The sequence below is a fragment of the Trifolium pratense genome, linkage group LG7 (genome assembly GCF_020283565.1).
Source record: "Trifolium pratense cultivar HEN17-A07 linkage group LG7, ARS_RC_1.1, whole genome shotgun sequence".
Classification (NCBI taxonomy): Eukaryota; Viridiplantae; Streptophyta; class Magnoliopsida; order Fabales; family Fabaceae; genus Trifolium; species Trifolium pratense.
The window spans coordinates 14,957,370-14,978,646 of NC_060065.1; the positions used below are offsets into that span (position 1 = coordinate 14,957,370).

A 21,277-nucleotide genomic window follows, 5' to 3' on the forward strand; every position below is an offset into this window, starting at 1 on the left:
ATCAAAAATAGTTTTGTTAATCCATATAATATCAGTTTGGGAGGAAAAAAATGAGACTTAAATGCATTTTGGTCTCTTTGTTATCATTGATTCATGATTTCACTTCTCTATTTTTGTTTTCATAATTAGTCTATTTTTAACATTAGATAGATCAAAATTGCATAACTTTTAAACATAAGGCCAAAAAATTGAAAATAATATTAGAGGGATTACAATCGTGAGTTGACAATAATAAAAATGCTAAAATTGTAACTTACAATGCAGATTGGCAAGGTGGGAAAAATGGATGTGCTGTGGTGCTATCTGCTCATATCAAATACCATATGAAATTTGAGACTGAAATACATGGTCAAGAAGTTCAATAAGAAATAACTAACTCGACTTTTTTCAAAAATGATACACTTCAATTGAGTGAAATAGGAAGGTATACTAATATGATTAACTCAATTAAATTGATGTTGAAAGAAACAAATAATGGAAATGAATAAGTGCATGATCATTCTACTCCCTTTTTCTTGGATTTGGATTCTGCATTCTCTGTCGAAGAAAAAGCACACAGTAAACTATCTCAACCGGTAATCTGAAATGAATGGTTTCAGATTACAAAAGAACAAAATCTGTTTATGAGAAACTTGCCACTTGCCAAGCAGAAGCCATCATAATAGGCCTTCCTTTCCAACCAAGTAAAAGACAGCCCTTTTCACATGACAATGTATATCCCTCACAATCATAAACAGAAAGCATCATTCTAGCTTGACTTGTACACTTGAGTGGCATTACATGAAATCCTGCTCTTCCTAATTGTCTTCTCCATTGATCTACTCTTTCATGTCTCTCCATTCTATCGGGACCTTCATAAGCAACAATGTTACAAATTTCTTCTGCAAAATGTGCTCTCTCTATTTTCATCCTAATAGGACTATTTCTTGGCATACATGCTTCAAGAGAATCAAATATTGCTGAGTAATAGTGAAGTGATTCCAAAAACCTCCCTAGAAAGAAAGGTCCGTTATGGTTTGTGTCTTGCTCTATAACTGTCACTGCAATTGGACTTAGCTTCTTGATTGATTGAAGAACTGCCTTTAGATAACCTCTACTTTCTTTCACATAATTGTGCAATTTTAAGATGCTATTAACAAATAACGATTCACCTTCTCTCAAGTTGAGGTTCTCAATTGTAAGAAAAGAAGGCGTTGCCGGCTCTGATATTATGTGAAATTCAAGGACTATTCCTAATGAGATTGCTTCCTCCACAAGAAAATTCATGCTAGTGTGAAGTTTCGCATTGTTTTCTTTGTTCGTACTGAATCCTGTTATCCTTAGCCTTGGAGGCCCCTCGGGCCTCGAAGCGAGGTTCCTTATAAGGGAAGGCCATTGAAGAGTATGCTCCATTCCTAAATCAATTATGTGTATTGAGCTTTTACCTTTTGATCCTTGGCATATAGCTTCATTTGCAGCCATGAAACCAAAAGTAATGTAGGGTGTTGTTTGGTAAAGAAGTTGAAAAGCTTCCAACTTATTTTCCCTAGTGATCAAAGAAACATCATTAGAAGCACTTGTTGTGAGTGCACCATTTGAATATACATTATTATGAGGATAAAGTGATAACCTACACTTCAAGCCTTTGGCAAAACAGTAAGAGACTCTTTGCAATGAATCTCCTGAAGGATTTGCCATAGCCAAAATTTTCCCAAGTAACAAATTTGCCTGGTGGTTGTCTCTACAGCCTATGGCCTCAGCACAAACCAGCAACGTATGCACCAAGTCAAGGCCTTGGTTCATACCGACACTGGCTCGTGCCTGTGGTATAGCACCAAAAGTGCCATTCATTTCAACTTCTTCTTCCTCCATTGTGATTGCGGTATTATCACATATCTCTAATTCTTCATCCTCCATTGTGGTTGGAACATATCCAATGGAGTATGCATCAACATCATCATCTTCTTCATTCACCACAAAGTGATAAAAACTTTGATGATGATTATGATTCTCTTGAGACTCTTGATCTTCGTACTGATCCATGTTGATGAAACTATCAACAAAGTCATCAACTTCTGAAGAAGCTAATAAACAAGGAGTTGTGTTAGTATCAAAAGTACACAATTCAATATGATCAAGTATTGTTTCTTGGTCATGGCAATCTCCTCCTTGATCTTGCTCCATTCTTGCAGGACAAAACCTTCTGATGGGGAAATCATGGTTGTCACTTTCATTCATATAGAAAGAAAGCCACATGTTTAAGTCCTCCATAGCTATATTTGAGGTATTTAAAGCTTGGAAGAAAAAGGATGGGGAGGAATAAAGTGATTTTGTGATATCTTAGACACTTTATTGCACATAACATAATTAAGGTAGTTTCCCTATTTAACTCTCAACAATAACAGAGGTTCAAAATTAGATTCCAAGATACAAAATGAATACTCAGCATTGGTATTATTAAAGAATAATACCTAGATTCCCTTAGCCTGGAGAAAACCTTTCATTATACACATTTTATATTTTTTGTCTTTATCCCACTGGTTTCAAGGGAAAACGGCATCTAATAATATAAAGTTCAACTAAAATCCTATGATGCAGAGGTACTTTATTTGAGGGATATTACCGGTATGGCGGTATCGGATACATACTTGTACCAATACCAGGTACATACTCATACCTTAATTTATGCTATACACGTACATTAGTTTTTTTGAAAATGTTGTATCCCGTACCGATATCCGTATGGGTACCAGTAACGTACCCGCACCTAGGCAACGTTGCTAAAATCTAACCAATAATTATTTTAAACATGATTTGAATTCAGATTCTCCCGTATGGTTCATTTTATGCTAATCACTTCAGTTCAATTAATTGTTTACATATTTACTATTTTATACACACAAAAATTTCCACATAAAATTATGGGTTAAATATATTTTAGTTCCATAAAATATCTATTTTTTTATGAGTTTAGAGGCTAAAACTTTATTTTTTATCTATTTTTAGTCTCTCTACTTTATTTTTTGTTTAAAAGTCTCTCTACTTTTTATAAATAAAAAAATAAAGCCTTTTTGGTCCCACGCAAGTAAGCAACCTATATTAACGGGGAAAATCTGAATTTGAAGTTAAGTTAGAATCACTGTATGTATATTGGCAAGAGACTTAAACCTTATAAGTAAATGATTAGATGTTCGATTTCTGATTCTTATAAATAAAAAAGTTTCGATTGGTTAGGTGTACCTCAGATATTATTCGACGGAAATTAATAAGGGAATAACTCAACTAGTGTCCATAGGAAGTTCAATCATATGTATCAACTTCATAGGCTGAAACTATTTTTTTATTTACTCAAATCATTGTAGGTTACCAAATATGACACCGTTTATGTCCTCAAAACTAATAACCTAACATATACAATGATGTTGTTTGTCAACATAAAAAATTCAACAAAATCTTATATTGGTTATCGACTACCAAACAGCCAACCATTTAATAATGTGTAACAGAGCATGCATGGAATGCAAAGACAAAAGTACAAATATATTGTAACAAAAAAAAAAGTACAAATATATTATCTAGCAATATCGTATATAAGTAATTTTCTATTCAAAAATTACTTTTTTTTTAACCAAACAAACTTAATTCATATCATTAACTAATAAATGTTCAATACATAAGGGAATAATCTCAAATCTATGGAAACTAGCCTAAACATTGGCCGTCCTAGCAAGAGTATGAGCAACCAAATTCGCTTGTCTCCTAACAAACTTAACCTCAAAGTTTACAGAAGATGACATAAGAAGAATAATGTCGTTAACAATTAAACTAAATTCTGAATTGCCTCGTCTTCTCGAATGGATGACGTCAACCAGCAACTTTGAGTCACTTTCAAATTGGACTCGCTTAAATCCACGATGGATAGCCTCTTTCTTTGCATGTAATAGTGTCAATGTTCCGCCTTCCACTATGAAATAAAAAGGCTGCTGCCATTGAGAAGCCAGCCACAAAATGTCCATTAGTATCACGAAAGCAAAGACCCATAGAAGTAACACCGGACTCAACTATAAACGCAGCATCAACATTACACTTTATCCACCGAACCGGAGTACTTATATACTTTAGTAGTCAATTTCTGCGACCTTCGTCTAAGTCGAAACGAGAGAAAGAGATAACATGTGGAAGAGATGAAATTCCTTCCAACAAAGTTCAGAGTTTAGATTATTTGGTTCAATTCCTTCCATCTTTGGATTTTTTAATCTTTCTTTTATTTATCATATTTTTTAATCTGTATAAAATATGACAAATATTATAAGAACAAAAGAAATAATATTATTTATTGATTAGTGAAACGGTAATTAATGACTGAAAAATCAAAGAGATATCTTGATGGAAAAGAGGAGAAGAGACACAATGGGTAGTATGACAGCTATGATTTTGGTCTAGTAAATTAGTAATAATTGATGCTAAATTTAGTAGAGAGAATCACAGTTCGATCTCCCGTAACTGCGATCGGGAATGGACTGAAACTACTTAATGCAACAACTGACTCCCAAACTAGATTAGACAGTTCAGTGAATTAGATACCGGTGATAAAAATAATAAAATATGACAGCCATGATTTTGAAATAATTTAATAATTCAAGTCAATAGATACTGCAAATTGCAAATGTAGAGCACCTAGCCGGCCTCATAGACGCGCTCATGGCCGGTTAATATTGCTTCTTCACATAATAAGCAAACCATCTCTTCTCATTTTAATTGGTCTCTTCTGTTTGTCATCATAAAGCTTATATATATTCTTAATTTGATCGGCCAACAAGCAATGAGACACACAAAGGTGTGGCTTCAAAATATCCTTTTACATTTCAATGTATTTTGACACTTATAATATTAGCTACACTTCCCTTAATTTAATATTTTTTGTGAATATTGTATCTTAATGAAATAGTATTTTTAAATGATTATATCACATTTTTTCCAGACGCGGTGCCTTTTTTCATTATCATCTACCGCTCTTTCTTTCCTCCCGGCTATTCACGCATGAAAATTGTCGTATGTATGCTCGACTTCGATTGCCGGTGCGTGTAGCGGTAGGAGTACATTATGGCAGGATCCACGTAGACTAAGGGCGAACACTCGTCGTTTACGGCATGAACTATCAGGGTATCTAATCTCGTTCGCTCCCCGTGCTTTCACATTCCGGTGTTAGTAGGACCCTGCACGAAAACAATAAGAGATTAGCTCAAGGAGTACTAAAAAAGACGCTAACGGCAATGAGACTCTCCTACAGGTAATAAGAAGATTAAAGAAATGAAGCTCATTTCTTTGAAATCCCACTATAATAATGCCAATAAAAATAGAAAATGAGAGGCCCAAAGTTCAATGTTAGTCTCTTATGTTTTCATCATTTCCATTAGTTAGTCTCTTCCGTCATGTTTTGTTTCTATAAGATTCAGGTCCGATTTTGGGGCAGCACAATCAAGGCCCCAACCCAGGGCCTCCAAAAATTGAGGCCTCAATATATTTTTTTTCAACCCACCATTTAGATTATAGGACAAGTATTTGTTATTGAGAACAAGAATCACCGATTACTTTTGATGTTATTGAAATGAAATTGTTTACAATAAATATAATATATTTTTTTAAAAAAACAATTATGTTTCTATAAAGGGTCCATTTTTATTATTTATCTGGGACCTCTAAATACTCGGAGCCGGCGCTGATAAGATTATTTATGGCATGAGTTTTCATTATTTATAGCTTGTTATATATATATGGTAATGCACATGCACTAGTGCGGGTAGCGGGGTAGGGGATAATGCACCTGAGAACAAAATAGCCGAAAAGGTTAGGAGAAATAATTTAGCCCGGTTAATTATATTAGACTGTGTCCTTTTTTTTTTTTTTGGTACAGACTGTGTCCTTAGTACATGGAGATCTTTCAGAAGATCAACATAAGACGGGGGGATATTTTTACCAAAAAGATATTTTTCAGTGAGATATCTTCCAATGAGAGGGGGGGATTCTGAGCAGAAGAGCAATTACCATTCCCTCATTCCGCATTAATATAACCCCCAGTAGGTTCTGTTTTTGCAAAAAGAAGAGGAAAAGAAGCAAAAAGAACATTCAAAATATAACCCTTCCAAGAAAACTCAATTCCCTCATGAAACCATGCCATACGGGCAGTAGGTTCTGTTTTCATTTATAACAGTTAAATAACAATCTATAATTGTATTTGCACAACTGTTCTTGAAATCTTAACTTTCATGCATTTATAACACCTATTATGCTTTTCTTTTTTTTGACAATAATAAAAATGCATAATAGACCTATTATAGGTAAGTTTTGTTCTTTCGTAAGCACTAAAAAACAAGACGAGATAATATGTTTTCTAACTATGTTCCACACATTAAATTCGGCATAGAACTAAATAAACAACACTTTCTGATTCCACCAACAAGTTTAGTGGAACCAAAGAAAACAAAACATACTATTCAATTTCATTGTATATCAAACTCTACCTTAAACTTGCCTTGACAGAGTTCTGTGCTTATAATTAGGACATGGTCACACCAACGATCATCTTTTGTCACCATGATGTCTTCTATCAGTATCATGTCCACGATCTTCCCTCCTACGTTTGTAGTCCCCATCATTTGGGCTTTGTTTTCTTCGTCTGGAATCAATCTTTAAATCTTCTCTGCAATCCTCATCATTCCTTCTACGTTTGTAATCGTCAACATCTGGGCTTCGTTTTCTTCGTCCAGAATCAATCTTCACATCTTGCCTTCCACCGTCTTCAGTTCTCTTCCTATAATCTCTGTCATTCCTCTTATCCAAATGGCTAGCATCTGTTTTTCTCCTATCATCTCGACTAGTCCGGCTTTCTGTGTAGCTATCACTGCCTATTTTCCTTGAGTCTAGCTCATCTTTCCGTCGGAAGCCATCATCTCTCTGTCTTCCCATTTGCCTTTCTCTGTCTTTCTTGCCAGCAAAAGAATCCGAACCTCTCGCACCTCTTTCCAGCGGTGCTTTATCATCTCCATTTCCTTCAAACCCTCTGCTTCTGTTGGCATACCTATCTCTGTTATTTGAGCCTGCCATCTCCTGATCACTATGACTTCTATGACTATGGTCTTTAATATTTTCTCTCCTGCTTATTTTATCATATCGGTCATCCCTGTCATGTCTTAGGTGTTTTGTTTCACGCCTTGGACTTTCTGTGTTATCTCCATCAAAAACCATTTCATATCTACACCATGAAATTGTAGTCTTCGGTTAGAACAGACATAATTACACAGACACTAAAAGACAGATACACGCACTCAGAAGTACAGACCTTGCATTATGTCCACCACGTTGGGAATTATTGTCCTTCAAGATGTATTTTGTGGATTGTTTTATCGTAGCATCTCCAGTGCAATCCTTGGCAATATGATCTGTGGAACCACATTTGAAGCAACCACCACCTGCAGTAATAAATTATTTTATTAACATGGATGGAGGGTTAGTTTCAAATTTCAATCATTAACCGCCAAACATTGGCTGGCGTTCTGTACAATGCCATAAAATAAACTATAAAACAAATGCTTGCTGCGATAGCATTACCCTTATTATCTTTTCGCATGTACTGTGACCACAGTTTTGCAACACTTTGACTAAAATCCACATGTATCCTTCGATCATCAATCAATGCATTATCCATCTGCAGATCAGGAGGCCATGAAAGAGAAGAGGCTAGAGAAATAAGTTTTTATTCCTCTCAAAGCAATATTTTATGCATATGTAATTGAAATTGTAAGTTTAAACTATGAATTACAAAACAAAAGAACAACTCTGCAATCCAACAAGCCAATCAAAGTTGAAACAGGATAACACAGCAAATAGAACAGGTAAGCAAGCACCGCAAACACTGAAAAAATTATCATTATCTATAGGAGATAAATGCCATATTGTGTAAAATGGATAACACTAATCAAGGAAGATCATGTAAGGTATACATAAGCTAACCAAGAAACTAAAAAGCCTACTAAGGCATCCGATGTGCGTGAAGCTAAAGAGTCATCTATTGTCCATAAGAAAGGAAGACAATAAATACTATTTAGGAAAACAACAAATCAAGATATCCAGCATACCTTAAAATATGCTTGCTCACATGCCTGTTTGTCCTCAAACTCTGTCATGATGCAAAACATAGAAAACCATAAGAACCAAAGCTCATGGACAAAATAAAGCTCTAAGAAAATACGAGTTCGTATGTCTGATGTTCAGAAATAGCTTCCAACTCGTACTTGCATAGTGAATGAATTTTTTTTTAAGAAACATAGTGAATGAATTTGAGCAATAAATCTTGAAGATTTTTTTTGGGTAATAATAATAATTTGAAGGTTCCATATCAACATAGAGATAGAAGGGGCAAAAGATATGATTATCTGACACTGAACATCAAGCAGAGGGATCAACATAACTAAAATCTCAAAAACAAATCTGGAGATCATTTCCCAGACAAGGGTAACAATGAAAAGAAATTCTTCAAGTCAGAAGAAACTACGATGATAAGGAATAACAATGAAAACAGAGAAAAGAAGACCGATCAAAGTAGATAATGATATTTAATGTACGCCCTCCGTTTCAAAATAAATGTGGTTTAAGGTATTACACATATATTAAGAAATGTAATGATTAGAATAATAGTAAAAATAATCTCTTTAAATTGACCACTGCAGCGTAGCAAAGGGATAAAGGGCCAGTTTAAAGAGATTAAAAAATAAGAACCATTTAAACAATTAAGAATTATAGTTCCTGCATGAATTTAAAATTGCATAAATTTAACAGATTATGAACAATGTACATACAAACTGACCTATAAAAGCATAGCATAAACTGTCACCAGTCTTGTGATCACGGATGATTTCAGCCCTACAATCAAATATTTCCGGTGAGATCAGTATGTGCAATAAGATATTGCTAAATATGATGACAATCCAACTCTTCAGTAATACTCACGATGATACAGTTCCAAAGCGTGAAAATATTGTATGCAAGTCCTCATCCTGTAATTTGAAGAGAAAATCATTAATAGTTAAGAAAACACTGAATGCTATCTCAGTAGAAATGAGTGGATATAGAAGGAAACGATAGAGATCCATTAGAGAGCATAAGAGATTACTCACCTCAGTAACCGGATTCAATTTACAGACAAATAGTACATTATCTGGAGGCTTAACCTCAGCATCAGGAATATCCCCAATCTAAGATAAGGAAAAATGGAGTTATACAAAGGTTACATAGTCACATACGAAAGCACGAGGTACTAAGCTTTTTGTGTAACGTATACTTACACTCTCAAGCACAACTGCCCTAGAATGTGCTTCCTTTGATCTAATAACTTCTTCAAGTTCTCCTGGGTTTAATTGTTCATCCATCGGCACCCAATCATCTTCAAGTCGGACTTCATCATCAACCTAGTAAAATTGCATTTAGTTGTGACTTTGATGTTCAAACAAATGTGCTTACTGAAGACAGTAAAATTGAATTATTCACTATAATGTTTGATGTATGATAAATGCATAAAAAGTAAAACCCAATATATTCATCCATATATATATCACAATTCAAATCAATTTGTAATATCAATTCACAATAATCCAATCATCCAATAACAATTTTTTATTTTCTGTAAACATGGCAGAAAAAACTTTGTCAATAAAACAGCGAGTAAATAAATTTATTAAGCTGAATAACTCTCGTATGATCAGGAAAACCCTCTAAGAAACCATGAAAGAAACACCAAGTCACAGGTGGATTTGCTTCCTAGATTGGCACGCATAAAAATGACTTGTTCCCACATTTTTTCAAGCTTAACTAATACATTTTTAAGCTTACTGCTTTAAAATGTGTCTGAAGAAGTAACAGGTGGATTTGCTCATGTGATCAAGTTTATAAAACGAGTCCAATTAATTTTTTCAGTTGGAGTCATTCTCAGTTCTCACAATTAATGCTCTCATAACAGAAAGGATCACCAATAACACATAGGATGCGTTTGTTCCGCAAAAGGATGGTTACTGGACAGAACAGTACTGGACAATTGACTGAGTTACATGACAACTTTTTGTACTTCACCGTGTTTGATGATCAGTGCACAGGACAAGCAATTTTATACTGTACCTTATTTGATATGTTAATTTACTGGACAAAATTATATAAAATTTACAATAATACCCTTTGTGATTTGCAATCTTTGATTATTGTGTGATGAATTGCATCAAACAAGATGGCTTTTTGTGTGATGAATTGTTGATTCTACCGTGAATGAATCAAATAGAATCATGAACGAACGAAGACAAAAGATGAAGGAAAAGGAACAAAAGCATAAAGAGAACAGAGAAGTGCATAAGGATATATGCAATACAAGACACATGGAAATGGAAAGAAGAAAGGCAGATCGAGAATGACAATGAAAAGAAAAGCAATTGAAAAAATTACGTGATAGAGATGAGGGATGCAGTCGCAGAGTAGGGCAGTGAACAATTTTGCGGAGAATAGGTAAGAAGAAGACGATGCGAGAAAAATCTAAGCAAGGATAAAAAAGTATTTTTCAATTGTTGTCCGCCGGACAAAAAGTTGTCCCCAACTTTAGTGAGTTACAAAAAAGCGCTTAGTTGTCCAGTCCATCAGAATTTATTTTGTGTTGTCCTTGCTCCTTTTTCAGATCAAACAGTGGACAATTATTTTTGTCCCATCCTGTCCTTCATTTTTTCGCAAATCAAACGCACCCATAATCTATGCTAAATTTTAACTTGGTTTCAAGCTACGAAATACAGTTCTGCAATCAACCCTTACCTCGTCTTTAGGTTTTCCTTCTGGTGATGCTTCAGGAATGAACTCAGGAAGCTGAGGAGGATCATCATAAGGATCCTCCAGGATGTAAGTGTGCTTGATCCTGTTCAAGTAATTCAAGAAGATGAATACATTACATTCTTCTCAAAGAGACAAAAACTAAAATATCACTTTCAATCCACATTTCTCAGTAATAAAAGAAGAGTATATACCGGATATTTTTAAATGGTCTTCCCTTTCCATCCGCATAAGCCTCATTTATTCTAGTCAAAGTCTCAAATCCTTCAGCTACCTCACCAAAAACCTGCAAAGAGGGCATACCTTAGAAACCAAACAAATATATTGGACATTGTAAAAGTTGATAGAGTAAAGTTATAGATAAGTAGCTTTCGTTGCAATAGCTGCTTCTGCTAGTCTAGCTTCTGTTACTATATATATAAAATATAAATGCATGTTTTTTGTAACCTCCATTGTAGAAGTGCAGTTGCTTAAGTACACCCAGTAAATTGAGTTTCGTGCTCTCTGAAGCTACCTCAAGAGACGCCTCAAAAGAAAACCTCTTACATGGATGGGTGATTCTGTTAGCAGTGAAGATCTAAATTGGATGGGTGATTCTGTTAGCGGTGGAGGTCTACATGGATGAAGTTCATACAGTGTCAAGTGATCCATTGTATTTTCACGAAGCTGTAGAGTGCAAACTAAGAATGACCATGGAAAATCAAATAAAATCCGTTGAAAAGAATTAAACATGGGTTTTCACTAAGCTATCAGATAGGGCCAAAAGAATTGGAAAGAAGCCGGTTTACAAGGTTCATTTAGTTGCCAAAGGGTACTCTAAAAAGTATGGAGTGGGCTCTATTTTGAGTTAATTTTACAAACGGCTTATTTTATTTTAAGTATTATCATTATTAATTATTGAAATAGAACTCAAAGCATATGTATCCCCACTGGTCATGACTCATGATTCATAAAAATTTAAACTTTTTATGCAGTGGAAATGAAATTCAGTGTATTCAATGCGATGAGTGAAACAATCAAAGCAAGGAAAGGATGCCTAGAATACTTACTGTATGCTTTCCGTCAAGGTAATCAAGGTCATCACGCAGAGTTATGTAGAACTGAAAAAAGGAACAAACAAGAAAAACAACAGTAAGTGAAAAATAATTTATCCAATGAATTAATTTCCATGCTTTATACAAGGTTGTCAGTGAAGAACACATGCTGACCAAGTAATAGGAAAGCAATAATCAAGCTGCTAAATAAAACAATGCTATACCTGTGAAGCATTCATATTCTCTCCTGCACTTGCCATGGCAACAGTTCCAGTCTTAGAGTGCTTTAGATCAATATGAATCTCATCATTGAAAAACCGAGCTTGATCACCATAAAGAAACCTGAAAAAATAGAAGCCCGTTGCACAAAATGACAACATCAAGTCAGAAACATTCCAATCAAGATTACTTCTTCTCATGCTCTCACACTCTTATCTGGTGCTCCCTATATATTGTAAAACAATGATACAAGAAAATTATATACGAGTAGATATAACAAATACCAAGTCTCCAGTGCAGAGAGCTGGCTATTTACAAGCGTCATAATCGATTGGTTAAATACGTAAAGAAAAGAAACAAGAATTTGACTGGTGATTGAGATCCCTTCATTGAGAAGCCACATATCAATATATTATGTTTTTATATAGAGTCTAACTCATCTGTACAAGACCAACTTGTAGCGTGAGGCATGCCACGCTTTATAAATTTTAATCAGGCCTTATCTTTAATCTATGTGGGACTTGGACCACAAATCCAAAACTCAAGATTGAAGATACAAACAGTGGATAAATATTATATTATGGGGTTTACCCTTTCACCACAATATAGTAGCGTCTTGTCTCGCCCTCCCATTGACTCTCCTCAAATCCAAAACTATACCATATAATCCCTTTTTCATTTACAGCCCATGTTAGAATAGGTCCTATAATCTGATCCTCACTCACATAAATAAATCCAATTAATAGAAGACTTATTAGTACCAATACTATGTCTTAACACCTAACTCAAACACAAAAAACCGACTTGTAAGGTGAGGATGTGTCACAAAACATTTTAAGGTCATATCTCATCCAAACCCTCAACACTAGTGTGAGTTAGGGCCTGTTTGTTTCAGATTTTTTCAACAAAAAAATCTATTTTTATATCTTACTTGTGTTTGTTTCAGATATTTTCAAAAATCATTTTAGTAAAAAAATCATTTTTTTCATCAATCTATTTTCAATAGCTTTTATCAAAATCCATTTTTTTATCACTCATCATCCTTCACCATCTTAAAAAAAAAGATTTTTATGATTGTAAACAAACGACAAATAACTTTAGATTTTCTTCAAGAAAATCTATTTTCTTGAAAATGATTTTTTTTTTTTTTTTTAAATAATCATTTTTTTAAAATCTCAAACAAACAGGCCCTTAGTAACAATGCAAAATCTAACGTACATTCCAACAGTAACTTAAAATAAAAAAACAGAAAGCTTCACAAGCAGTAAAACTTAAAATATTAATTAATTAATAACATAAAAAAACAGAATTATTATGAGAAAATGCAATAAAAGTAAAAGGAATTAGGGTTTATTACTTGTAGATAGAATCACCAGCAGTGCCAGTTCCAGTTGGATCACCAGTTTGGGCAGTGAAATCCTTTTGAACGGTGTGAAATAAACAACCATTATAGTACTTAATCCTAATAACAAGATCAAATCAACAACACAAAAAAAAAAAAAAAAAGTTAGATAATAATGATGTGAAGAAGAAAGAGTTAGAGATTGAAAACAGAGGAATGGGGAATTGAAAACGAACTTGCAAAGCTTCAAGAAGTTCTTGCATGTTAATGGACACTTTTGGGTTTGTAAATCGATTACAAGGTCCCCTAAACTGGTGACTATTAGCACTGACATCTTCTCTGCTCGGTTCGCGGCTTCCCTGGATCAGGATTCAGTGACTATAAAGTGGAAATGGCGGGTGCATTTGATTCAATACAGTCCGTTTTGATCAATCTAGTGCACCAGATTCTACTACCACGTGTGTGTTTTTTTTTTTTACTAAACTACCACGTGTGTTGTTACTTCTTTGTAATTTAGAAGATGAAGCCAATAACAATGTTTTATTTTATTAGTTAGTTCGGTTGTAATTGGCGCTGAATTTGATAGGGATAATTATGGTTCGATCCCTTATAACTGTGATTAGGAGGGACTGGAATCACTTGATGTCAACCGACCACCAAACTAGATTAGGCGGTCAAATGGATCAAATACTGATGGTGAAAAAAAAAAAGTTAAGGAATACTCGGATCTAGTCGGTGGTGTTGGTGTGCAAGGAAGGAGTGGAAATATTGAGTGTTAGCGTATGCAGAATTGGGAATAAGCTTAGCCCGAGTTAAACTTCGCCAAGTTTATTTTGTTTTTATAACTCGACAAGTTATTCCCAATTTAAAGCATATGCGTATGTGTAGAAATATAAATTTGGTTTTAAATAAACCTTTGATATATTCGGTGGTATTTTGTATCTATAATCATTGTTGATACATACATGCTTATGAAATAATGCACCTTATGGGGTTGGGTTCTCTCCGGTGAGATTTTCACCGGATGAGTTCCAGTGCACACGTCTACCATCCAATCCTTTAGTTCAGGCTAGGGTTAGAGAGCATATCATATCTCTCACCAATGAGCAATGGTTAAATACCATTAGATTAAGAGGGTCTACAGATTTTATTGTGAGATAGTTGTGTAATAGTATTTTTTTTTCCTTTTTGTTTGACTTTAACTTTGTTCTTTTCTTTATTAATTCACTTGAAGTTTAAAATCACTTTATTGTTTACAATTTAAAACATAAATTTCAAAGTTTCCATTAAAAAATCCAGAAAAAATTGTTTTATGAAAAAAACTAATCATAAATCCATTTTTGTTTTTTTAAATGTTAAACAGTGTCCCAGACACTAATTAAGCATATAAATAAGAAAATTTTGTCTTGAAAATTGTGCATTCAATGCATTGAAAGTGTAAAAAATTATCTTATCAACATTATTTTTATGTTTTATTTCCTATGCTTAATTAGTGTCTAAAGTCACTGGTTAGCGTGATTTCTTTTTAATCTCGAATCAACATTTTATCTTTAACCCAAAAAACTCATATCCAATTGATGCATATTCCATTTACTAACTCCATTTTCATCCAAATGAAAGTTCTTGTGCGCTCAAAAGTCTCAAATCTAGAAATAACTGATCTTCCTCCAACTTCATCTCCATCTCCATCTCCATCTCCATCTTCTTTTCCTTCTTCAATCTCCTCTCTACCAACACCACAAACCCAAATACCAACCTTCAAACACAAACTATTATTGCTCCCAAAACAATAACAGTCCCAAAAATCTCAAATTAAGTTTTGTAATAATCTCAAAATCAATTTCTTCCTTCAGATCCATTGCTTCTTTGGTTGGAACAAAATTACCCTTAAATATTCTCAAATTAATTTCTTACTTCAAATCTATTTCTTTTTTAGAGCAAAAGAAATTTTATTTGGATTTGCATGCTTGAGTTTGGTTGACTTGCCATACCTTCATGTTATTGCACTCTCTTGAAGAACACCATGAAGATTATAAAGAACTGGCCATAAAAAAAAAAAGATTATGAAGAACATTTTTTTCTGATATAAGTTTTGTAATTTTAAATAAGGGTCATGCTAACCGGTGCCCCGGGGCACTGGTTAAGGAAACCAAAATTAGAAAGTTTCGAAAAGAAAATAACACTTTTTAAACTTTCGAGAAGTTGACTGCACAAATTCCAATGCCAAATTACTATTTTTGCCTCCTTAACTAGTGCCCCGGGGGCACTGTTTAGCATTTTCCTTTAAATAATGGTGAATATTATTTTAATATATCAGCATATTACAAAAATTTATGCAATTATTCAATTGTTAGATTTTTATAAAAGAGTTTAATTGATATGCACTGATGATGTAAAATAATTTTAAACGATCGTCCAATAAATAACCATCATTTTGCCATGTCATGTCAAGAAAGTGGGGTGAAGTGGGGTGATGTGGCGGAAAATATGGTTGGTATTGGTTGACAGTGTAAAATTATTTTATATTGTCGGTGTATATCAATTAAATCCTTTATAAAATAATAAAATATTACAAAATTTTATGCAATTATTCAAATATAATATATAAGTTATTTAATACATGATAGATACATAAATGTAATAAGAGTTTCGTAAAAATAACTTACAATACAATTATTTTTTATTTCAATCATATATAATATTCATTATTGTATATGACATGCACGAATTAAAAGTCATATTTACAATTGCTTGATTTTAAACTTTTAAGTTTCACAATTGCTCGATTTTAGCCCTCCAAGTTTCAATTGCTCAATTTTAACCCCCAAATTTATTCTCTTTTGCATTTGTTAGCCCCCGTTAAATATTTTGATTAAAAATTGGTTATCTGGCACATTGGTGTCCAACAAAACAAACAAAAAACTCATAATTGGAACGGCAGAGTAAGTCAGATCACAGACCAAACAACGTCAACGCGCGGTGGTTCTGAATTAACCTCCGTCCAAACATGGCTGCTTCAACGGAATCACCATTCAAATCAAACATATTGAAAGGTAAAGTAGCTTTGATTACAGGTGGAGCATCGGGAATTGGATTCGAAATATCAACACAATTCGGTAAACATGGTGCCTCTGTTGCTCTCATGGGTCGTCGTAAACAAGTTCTTCAATCTGCTGTTTCTGTTCTCCAATCACTTTCAATCCCAGCCGTTGCTTTTGAGGGTGATGTTAGGAAACAAGATGATGCTGCCAGAGTTCTTGAATCTACTTTTAAGCATTTTGGAAAGATTGATATCCTTGTTAATGCTGCTGCTGGCAATTTTCTAGCTGCTGCTGAGGATCTCTCCCCAAATGGATTTCGAACTGGTGAAAATTCTATTCTCTTTCTCACTATCCATCACTTTTCATTTTACTTTTTTTTTTATATCAGGGTCTGTTTGGCGAAAAAATAGCGGATGACTAGTTTATAATTTAGAGTATAGGGGATGAACTAACCGATTGAATTTGTAGTGTTTTAGTAAAATCAGCGGTTGAACTAGCTTATAAATAAGAAATGAAGTAAAATTGAAAGAAAAACATGATAAGCTATAAGCCGGTAAAAATAAGGTACTCCCTCTATAGTCCTAATTATAAGAAAATATTCACAGATACATTCAAAATTTTATGTATCTAGACAATAATATAGACCAGATACATCAAACTTGCAATGTATCTAAAAAATGAATATCTTCTTATAATTAGGACGGGAGGGAGTATAAGCTTGTGGGAAAAAGATGTTACCAAACAAGTTTTTTTTATCCTTGTGAAACGGTGCCTTAAACAGTATGAATATCTAATCTTGATTTTCAAGTATTCACATCTACTTGTAATACATGTCAACAAAAAATAAACATGTAGTTGGAACACCTAAAAGCGTAGCTAATAATGTTTAAATGTGTGTGATTATGGAATTGATGGTTAAGGAGTTATCTAATCTTGATATATCCATTAATTACTCATTGAACTATGTTAACAACATGTGCTTGTGGACTGAGTTAACCATTCAAAAATTTGTTGAATTGTTATCCCAAATTGATGTTCAAATAACATTTCTGTTATGTAAATTATTATTGGGAGAAAAACAAATATAGAATTTTCACTGACTCGTTCTACACAATATGTCTGTTAATATGCTTTTAAACATACCAGACAAAATTTTCATATCATTGCTCAAAGAAATCAGAATCCTTATATAATGTGGTTATGATCATTGTGTTTCTAAGTTTCAGATGAGTAGTTACCCCAAGAGTTGCAGTTTTTCTGAATCAAGATACAACCTGAATCATCATTCTAATTATTTTAAAATATAACCAGAGAATTGAATTGCTGATCAATTTTAATTATTGTTTGCAGTTTTGGATATCGATTCTGTTGGCACATTCACTATGTGCCATGAAGCACTTAAATATCTCAAGAAAGGGGGGCCAGGAAGGAGCTCTTCTAGTGGAGGGGCAATAATAAACATTAGTGCTACCTTACATTATACAGCTTCTTGGTATCAAATTCACGTATCTGCAGCAAAGGTTAGGTTTATAACACAGCACTTACATATTAAATTTCTTCTTGTTTACGTTAACGATTTAAAGTATAAATTCAGTTTTACACTAATTTCGATTGAAAATTTATTATTTTGACAGATCACTCCACTTCTGTAAAAGTTTTTTTAAATTCATGGTATAACAGAAAAATGGTGGTTTTTCATTGGATGTCATTAGTGTGCGTCCATTGATAAAACTCTTACATGGAACTTTAAATATCATTTATCAACAGGCAGCTGTTGATGCCACTACAAGAAACTTGGCACTGGAATGGGGAGCAGATTATGATATTAGAGTCAATGGGATTGCACCAGGTCCAATAAGTGGCACACCTGGCATGAGTAAACTTGCTCCTGAAGAAATAAGTAGTAAAGCCAGAGATGAGATGCCTCTATATAAACTCGGGGAGAAGTGGGATATTGCAATGGCTGCTCTCTACTTAGTATCAGATGCAGGTTAGTCATCCAACTATTTTTAAGTTATTGCTTCAATATCGTAACAAGGTTGAGATGCAGGTTAGCAATTTGTGTATATGTGATACTGTAAATGTTTGCTATATGGCACAGTAAGCAGGCATCTAGTTCCATGTTGAACATGTGCACATAGGATACTATAAATGAAAATGTGGAGTGCATGTGTGTGGCTGTTTAACCTTGGTACAAGGCTCTATTTTTTAGGACTTATACCATTTTGATGGTGTATTTTACATTGGTGGCAGTTTAGGGATCTGGTAGTGAAACTAGAAAAAGTATCCATTTTTTATATTTTTGTCATACCTATTTAAACCTTGGCCTCTTTTCCATCCTATCTTTCAATCCTTTCCTCTCTTAGTTTTTCATGATTTTTATGACATGTTCCTTTGAAATTGCTAAAAATCATCAATATTTGATTTGATAAACATTTTATATATTCTTTTGGTATAAACAACACCATGAAATATCGATCATTTTAACAAATCTTCTATATTTCCAGTGTTGTCACACTAGTTGTGGTTCCTTTATGCATATCTTTGACTGCTTGAATGCAAGCGATCTGAACACCTTCCTTTGCTGAAGTATTTCACAAAATCTCTGTAGATACTTTTGTCATGTATTTTTTCCAAATAAATTAAACCATTTATAGCCCGTGTTTATTCATATGATATCTCTCCATAGCAAGTATCATACACGATTTTCTGTGTTGCTGGCTTTTTATTTTAGTCTCAATCACTCTCCTAAACCTCCATAGTATGACACGAGCTTTTAATCTCTCAAGAATATGTTCAGTTGCATTTTTTTCTTCTGTTTATGCGTTAGTTTTGTTCTTAAAGAGACGAGTTAGTGTTAGGATTATTGAATAAAGGGAAATTAGAGTATTTAAAGTAATTAAGAGTTGTCATAGAAGTTAATTAGTTTGTTAAGGTAGTTATAGTATGTGAACAAATAAGAGAACACAAACGGAAGAGAACATCCTTGAATATTGTAATTCTGAATAGACTCTATTGTGAAGGGAAAACCCTTGGAGGAGAGAATATCTCCTATTCTGTTATATTTCTTTAATTAAGTGTTCTTTCTATTCCATTTAATTTGTGGGTTCCTATCAGATGGAGTACATATCTTCCATTCATCCAACATACTTGTAAATCATGTAATCTCATTGGATAACTTTGTCGTTCATTTTATGTCTGTATCTTTTAGTCCCTTTCACAACTCAATAGGTATGATTTGTAGTCCTTCCATCTTACCATTAGCCATTCAAAATGCTTCTTTGATCTCAAATTTTCTTTCATGCTAGGAGTAATTTAGATCACTGTTGCCTTAAGTTTGTTTGTGTTCAAGGAGTACTTGTGACTCTCATCAAATGTTTATTGAAATAATTACTCTTCTATATTTCCTTGATGTCTTACTCTGACAGATACTTTTCCCTTGTCATCTTAATACATCGCATCTGGTTTAAGTCTCTTGGTTTTCTTTTTCTACGTTTAGCAAGCCTGTAATACTGCTATAGACTTTCAAATGCTTTTGCTTTATCTTCACTAGAATAATATTTTCACTTATTAGTATTTGTTGTTCCAAACCTTCTAAATCCTTCCAGAAATTTACCTTGTGTTGCTTTTCTGCTCCTACTTGTGGTCTGTATATGTATGTCCTGATAACATTAAAGGTTTACTATTTCGCTGTAATCTTTAGGGCTATGATTGTAACTCCTAGTTTCTTGAATCCACGACTTTTGTATACATGTTCTATCTGCAATGGTGCCTAGATCATTTCTATATTTTGTCTTTCGCAGGTTTGAAACTTTGAATCTTGTTGTATTCTGGTTTTTTAGTCTTTTAAAAACTTCCATGTGTTCATAAAAATAAAAAAAAATAAATTTGCAATGTGGTTTGTTTATGTTCATTCTCATATCCTTGTTACATCTTTTCCATCAGATTGTTAGTCGTTGTTTAAGCATATATTAAATTAGGTTTTCTCTAATACATTTGTACACACTGAATAGTAACCGTCTAGTTGTTTTTAAAATAAGATTTGTAGACTGTTAAATTTTTTAAATGGATTCATTTTTTAAATTACCTTTCATTTATTATTTATTTGTCTATGAAAACTTAGCATTTGTTTAAATTTGTGAAGGAAAATTCATCAATGGCGACACTATGATAGTTGATGGAGGACTTTGGCTGAGCCGGCCTCGTCATTTACCGAAAGAGGCAGTAAGGCAAGTATCGCGAACAGTAGAAAAAAGATCCAGAAATGAACCAATTGGTGTTCCAAAAAGCAAGCTATGAGCCAGCAGATTCAGTATTAGCCCCTCGATACTGCAGGGGATTACTTCTTTAAACAATACAATGGATGTAAGATATGATCTCAGTTACTGATAAATTGAAATTATCACAAAGTTCAACATTTCCCACATTAGAAATATAAAATATGATGATTTAAAGTCGCGGCTACATCCAACAGAAAATAAAAAGGCCATGGCTAGCATGAATCCCATGATTGTGTCTTGTCCTATGTGTGCTTATTGAAACTGTAAGAAAATTCAGCTGTAATTTTGAACGTGATATGTGGCTAGCTAGTGCCTAAGTTCAAATAAAGAAGTTATACCTTCAAAAGGACAGCATAAACCCAACCATGAAAGTTGGTTCATTAGATTTAGGGTTCTTTTGGATTTTGTTTAATAAAAACATTTTATTAAAATTGTTTTTGTTCTTTGTATGTATTAAGAATCGAGCAAGCATTTTTTTTTTATTGTGATTATAACGCAACTCTTTGGTTTTATTTAAGTGGACTA

The 21,277-nt window shown here is 33.6% G+C and overlaps 3 protein-coding genes across 6 annotated transcripts; 1 reads left to right on the forward strand and 2 right to left on the reverse strand.

Moving 5' to 3' along the window:
• Positions 1 to 172: 172 nt before the first annotated feature.
• On the reverse strand, positions 173 to 2,372 carry LOC123898777 (GRAS family protein RAD1-like). The gene has a single exon (XM_045949790.1). The coding sequence runs from the start codon at positions 2,248 to 2,250 to the stop codon at positions 622 to 624; it is 1,629 nt and encodes a 542-aa protein (XP_045805746.1). The 5' UTR covers positions 2,251 to 2,372; the 3' UTR covers positions 173 to 621.
• A 3,942-nt stretch (positions 2,373 to 6,314) lies between these two features.
• On the reverse strand, positions 6,315 to 13,923 carry LOC123898436 (peptidyl-prolyl cis-trans isomerase CYP59-like). 4 transcript variants are annotated; one of them, XM_045949382.1, is made up of 14 exons: positions 13,668 to 13,923; positions 13,447 to 13,551; positions 12,095 to 12,212; positions 11,886 to 11,936; positions 11,031 to 11,122; positions 10,822 to 10,921; positions 9,321 to 9,443; positions 9,153 to 9,230; positions 8,986 to 9,032; positions 8,843 to 8,898; positions 8,115 to 8,155; positions 7,588 to 7,684; positions 7,319 to 7,448; positions 6,315 to 7,231 (listed from the first exon to the last, which is right to left on the reverse strand). In XM_045949382.1, the coding sequence occupies exons 1-14, from the start codon at positions 13,763 to 13,765 to the stop codon at positions 6,559 to 6,561; spliced, it is 1,809 nt and encodes a 602-aa protein (XP_045805338.1). In that variant the 5' UTR covers positions 13,766 to 13,923; the 3' UTR covers positions 6,315 to 6,558. The 4 variants fall into 4 exon arrangements, with proteins under 4 accessions (XP_045805338.1, XP_045805337.1, XP_045805340.1 ...); XM_045949381.1 differs by having other exon boundaries at positions 8,986 to 9,230; positions 13,668 to 13,847; XM_045949384.1 differs by lacking the exons at positions 13,447 to 13,551; positions 13,668 to 13,923 and adding an exon at positions 12,374 to 12,806.
• A 2,404-nt stretch (positions 13,924 to 16,327) lies between these two features.
• Positions 16,328 to 21,223, forward strand: LOC123896743 (peroxisomal 2,4-dienoyl-CoA reductase [(3E)-enoyl-CoA-producing]-like). Its single transcript, XM_045947104.1, has 4 exons — positions 16,328 to 16,796; positions 17,823 to 17,992; positions 18,240 to 18,462; positions 20,617 to 21,223. Exons 1-4 carry the CDS (start codon positions 16,439 to 16,441, stop codon positions 20,769 to 20,771), a joined length of 906 nt encoding a protein of 301 aa, XP_045803060.1. The 5' UTR covers positions 16,328 to 16,438; the 3' UTR covers positions 20,772 to 21,223.
• The last annotated feature ends 54 nt before the right edge of the window (positions 21,224 to 21,277 follow it).

Bases quoted from the DNA above. Each gene is read 5' to 3' on its own strand.
- LOC123898436 (XM_045949381.1), bottom strand. From the start codon at position 13,765: ATGTCAGTGCTAATAGTCACCAGTTTAGGGGACCTTGTAATCGATTTA. The intron at 11,937-12,094 runs GTATAGCATTGT...TCCTTTTTTCAG, and splicing joins AGAATATGAATGCTTCACAG to TTCTACATAACTCTGCGTGA. The intron at 9,231-9,320 runs GTAAGTATACGT...TCCTTATCTTAG, and splicing joins GGGCAGTTGTGCTTGAGAGT to ATTGGGGATATTCCTGATGC.
- LOC123896743 (XM_045947104.1), top strand. From the start codon at position 16,439: ATGGCTGCTTCAACGGAATCACCATTCAAATCAAACATATTGAAAGGT. The intron at 17,993-18,239 runs GTTAGGTTTATA...ATTTATCAACAG, and splicing joins TTCACGTATCTGCAGCAAAG to GCAGCTGTTGATGCCACTAC. The intron at 18,463-20,616 runs GTTAGTCATCCA...AAATTTGTGAAG, and splicing joins CTACTTAGTATCAGATGCAG to GAAAATTCATCAATGGCGAC.
- LOC123898777 (XM_045949790.1), bottom strand. From the start codon at position 2,250: ATGGAGGACTTAAACATGTGGCTTTCTTTCTATATGAATGAAAGTGAC.